The sequence below is a fragment of the Otolemur garnettii genome, unplaced genomic scaffold (genome assembly GCF_000181295.1).
Source record: "Otolemur garnettii isolate 467f Iridium unplaced genomic scaffold, OtoGar3 scaffold00005, whole genome shotgun sequence".
Taxonomy (NCBI): Eukaryota; Metazoa; Chordata; class Mammalia; order Primates; family Galagidae; genus Otolemur; species Otolemur garnettii.
The window spans coordinates 46,574,947-46,577,773 of record NW_003852400.1 but is presented as its reverse complement, the minus strand read 5'-3'; the positions used below and the strand labels follow the sequence as shown (position 1 = coordinate 46,577,773).

Sequence of the window (2,827 nt, the reverse complement as noted above, 5' to 3'; positions counted from 1 at the left end):
TTGGGGTCTGGAGAAGAGACAGTATTTTACACTTAATTCCAACCTTTAAAATTCTAAAGAATATGACAACCTTATACAATATATCTTAGAACAAGGTCATTTATGAATTTGCTTCAGTGAGCATCTTCCTAGGGGGGGAAACATGTGTGATTACTTAGGAGGTCCTTTCAATAAGAACGTTCTTTCAATCAAACTTTCAAAGGTCTGTAGACTATAAACGTCATCCGATTTTTTAAGTTCTGTAGACTTTGGTATGTGCTTTTGCAAATAAGTACCTTAAAATTATGCACTCTTTAAAATTCCTTCTCTCTATGCATAAATAACAGATGCAGCTGATTTTTGAGACATTAAATACCTCACAGAAGGGAAGACATTCGCTCCAAGCCTTTGGGCGGCGAGAGTAGGGGTTTTCCACAGCTAAAGTAATTCAGAACTGTGGACAGCTCCCGTGAAGGTTGGAGGCGATGACAAAAGCAAATGCTGGTTTTTATTGCCGTGTGTGTTCGCTGTTTAGTAGAAACCTATTAAGATGGTTTAGTATGCGCACATACTCCTTTACTTACTGTTTTCCCCCTCAAGTAGTTCAGCTAAACAAATAAGTTAATTAATATCCGCCTGAGTTATTGGCTTTGGATTTTTAAATGCAATGTCCAGCCTTGTTCAGGAACTAATAAAACTGTGAGCGCACGCTAATAAGAGGATCTACTTCACGACCTTCATCTGACAATCGCTAAACATGCTTATAAAGCGAATGAATACTTGGGCGACAGAAAGATCAGAAAACGTCTTAATTGTAATTCCCCAAAGCAGAGTTCTCCGGCTGACAGCTCTCCTGCCCTTCTTCCCGAGCTGAGGAACAACGGGAAAGAGATGTTTTGAAAGAGACTTGTAGTCAAGGTCAAGAAAGGGTGTTGCTCTATTTCAGGAAGGGGGCTCTGGAAACGCTCCCCCCTCCCCCCGTTTTAGGAGCTAGAGGCTTCCTGTCACGCTCCTGCCCAGCCTGGCCGCGCCTGGCTCCACTGAAAGCTCAAGTGAGGAAATGTTCAAGTGCAAATTACCCTTCTTCAGCTTGCCTGCCACTATTTTGAAGACATAACAGTGAGGATACCCAGTGCCTATAAGCAGAAGAAAAACAGATTAATACTCCCCAGGGGCAAGATGGTCTGAAATAGCTAGGACCTGTGAGTCACTGTCTCCAGTCACCCCATCTTCTCCTGAATCCCAGAAGCCCCTTTTTTCCCTTTTGGGAGGGATCCACATTTGAGGGAGCAGCACGAGGAAGACTGTCTGCCCGGTTCCTTACACTTTCATCTCCCAGATAAAAGTTTCCCTCGGACAACTTAGCACCTTCCCATCCAGGGTCACCGTGGTCCTCATCCTTCCCCGATTATGTCCCCAAAGTTCAGAAAGCAAAGGACGAGGACCTGCCTCGTGTTCCCGGGCAACAGGAACTCATCATTCAAGCCCCTCCTCGATGAAAACTAGCAGGAGTCAAGTAGAGCCGGAGCAGCCGGAGCAGACGCCGCCGGCAGCGCCACCCCCCGCCCGCACTCCTCGTCCCCGGGGCGCCCCCCTCCCGGGATCCGGGAAGCGAGTTTGAGGGCGCGCCTGCACTGAGGGTGGGGCGGCGACGGGGAGCACTCACCTGAAATCGCTGTAAGGGTGAATAATCCAGAAGCCTGCAGTTTTAACCCTTTCCTGCTCCTTCTCCACCGCCTTCTGGCTCCCAAACATGCGGAGGGAGAATTTGTTGACCCCGGGCTGCAGCATGGAGGTGAACTGCCTTTGCATGAAGCCGTACTGCCGCCGGGGCCCCTCGGCATCCTCGAAGCCCCCCGCGGACTCCTCGGCGCCGCCGCCGCCGCCGTCCACCTTGAAGCACACGGAGTTGCCGTGCTCCTTCGCGCCGGCCCCGCCGCCCCCCGGCGGGGTGCCCAGGCGCTTCTCGGCCCCGGCCGGCCCGGCGCTGGCCGCGGGCGCCTTGGCGGAGAAGACGCTGTTGCCATCGTCCCGGCTGTTGGACGAAGAGTTGGGCTTGCCGCCTCCTTCCATGCCCGGAAGACGCGGCCGGCGACGGCGCGGGCTCCAGACTCGCCGGCCGCCCGGCGCCGGAGACGCGAAGCCGAGGGGGCAGGGGCCCGAGCCGGCTGCCGGCGAGCCCGGCTGCCCGTCGAGGCGGCGGCGGCGGTGGCTGCCTCCCGCCCGCGCCGCTGCTCGCTGCGCGCCTCGCTCCCGCCGCCGCCGCTGCCCTCAGTGCTGCGCTCCCGGCTCCGGCGCGGTCGGGGCTGAGGCTGAGGCTGCCCCGGCGAGGCGAAGCTCGGCTGGGCTCAGCCCTCGCGCGCCAGCGCCTCCCCTCGGCTGCCCTCTGCTGGCCGGAGAGGGACTCTCCCCACCCGCACAGCACGCTCGCTCTCGCTCCACTCCCGCTCCACTTCTGCCCAGCGTGACATTGAACTCAGGAGCCCTCCGAGACGCTCGTCTGTACGTGTTGCGAGAGACTCGGGGTCTATTTGCGCGAAACAGGGGGGCAGAAAGAGAGTGCAAGCCTGAACCAGTCGCTGTGCGTTGGTACCCAAGAAACAAACGTCCTACAACTCGTGAAGACAGTCTCTGAACGCCTGTTTGAACGACATTACGGTTCAGAGAGAGGCGACAGGCTGACTCTGCGTGCCGAAAATTCCCTGTAAACTTAGACGTCCGTTAGAAAGTAAAGTTTGACAACGGAAAATAAATATCCCGGGTAGGAAGGAAGGAGTGTGTGCGCGCGCACACGCAGGAGAACTAGAGAGAGGCAGAGGGCAAAAGCTACTGGGTCTGCTAATCCTGT

The 2,827-nt window shown here is 55.5% G+C and overlaps 1 protein-coding gene across 1 annotated transcript in view; it reads right to left on the bottom strand.

Annotated features, from left to right (window-relative positions):
- Nucleotides 1-2,052, bottom strand: part of HCN1 (hyperpolarization activated cyclic nucleotide gated potassium channel 1) — a 379,215-nt gene extending 377,163 nt beyond the window's left edge. The window contains exon 1 of the mRNA XM_003782786.2: nucleotides 1,646-2,052. Within this exon, the coding sequence (XP_003782834.1) occupies nucleotides 1,646-2,052 (407 nt within the window). The remainder of the gene's footprint in view (nucleotides 1-1,645) is intronic.
- Between the last annotated feature and the right edge of the window lie 775 nt (nucleotides 2,053-2,827).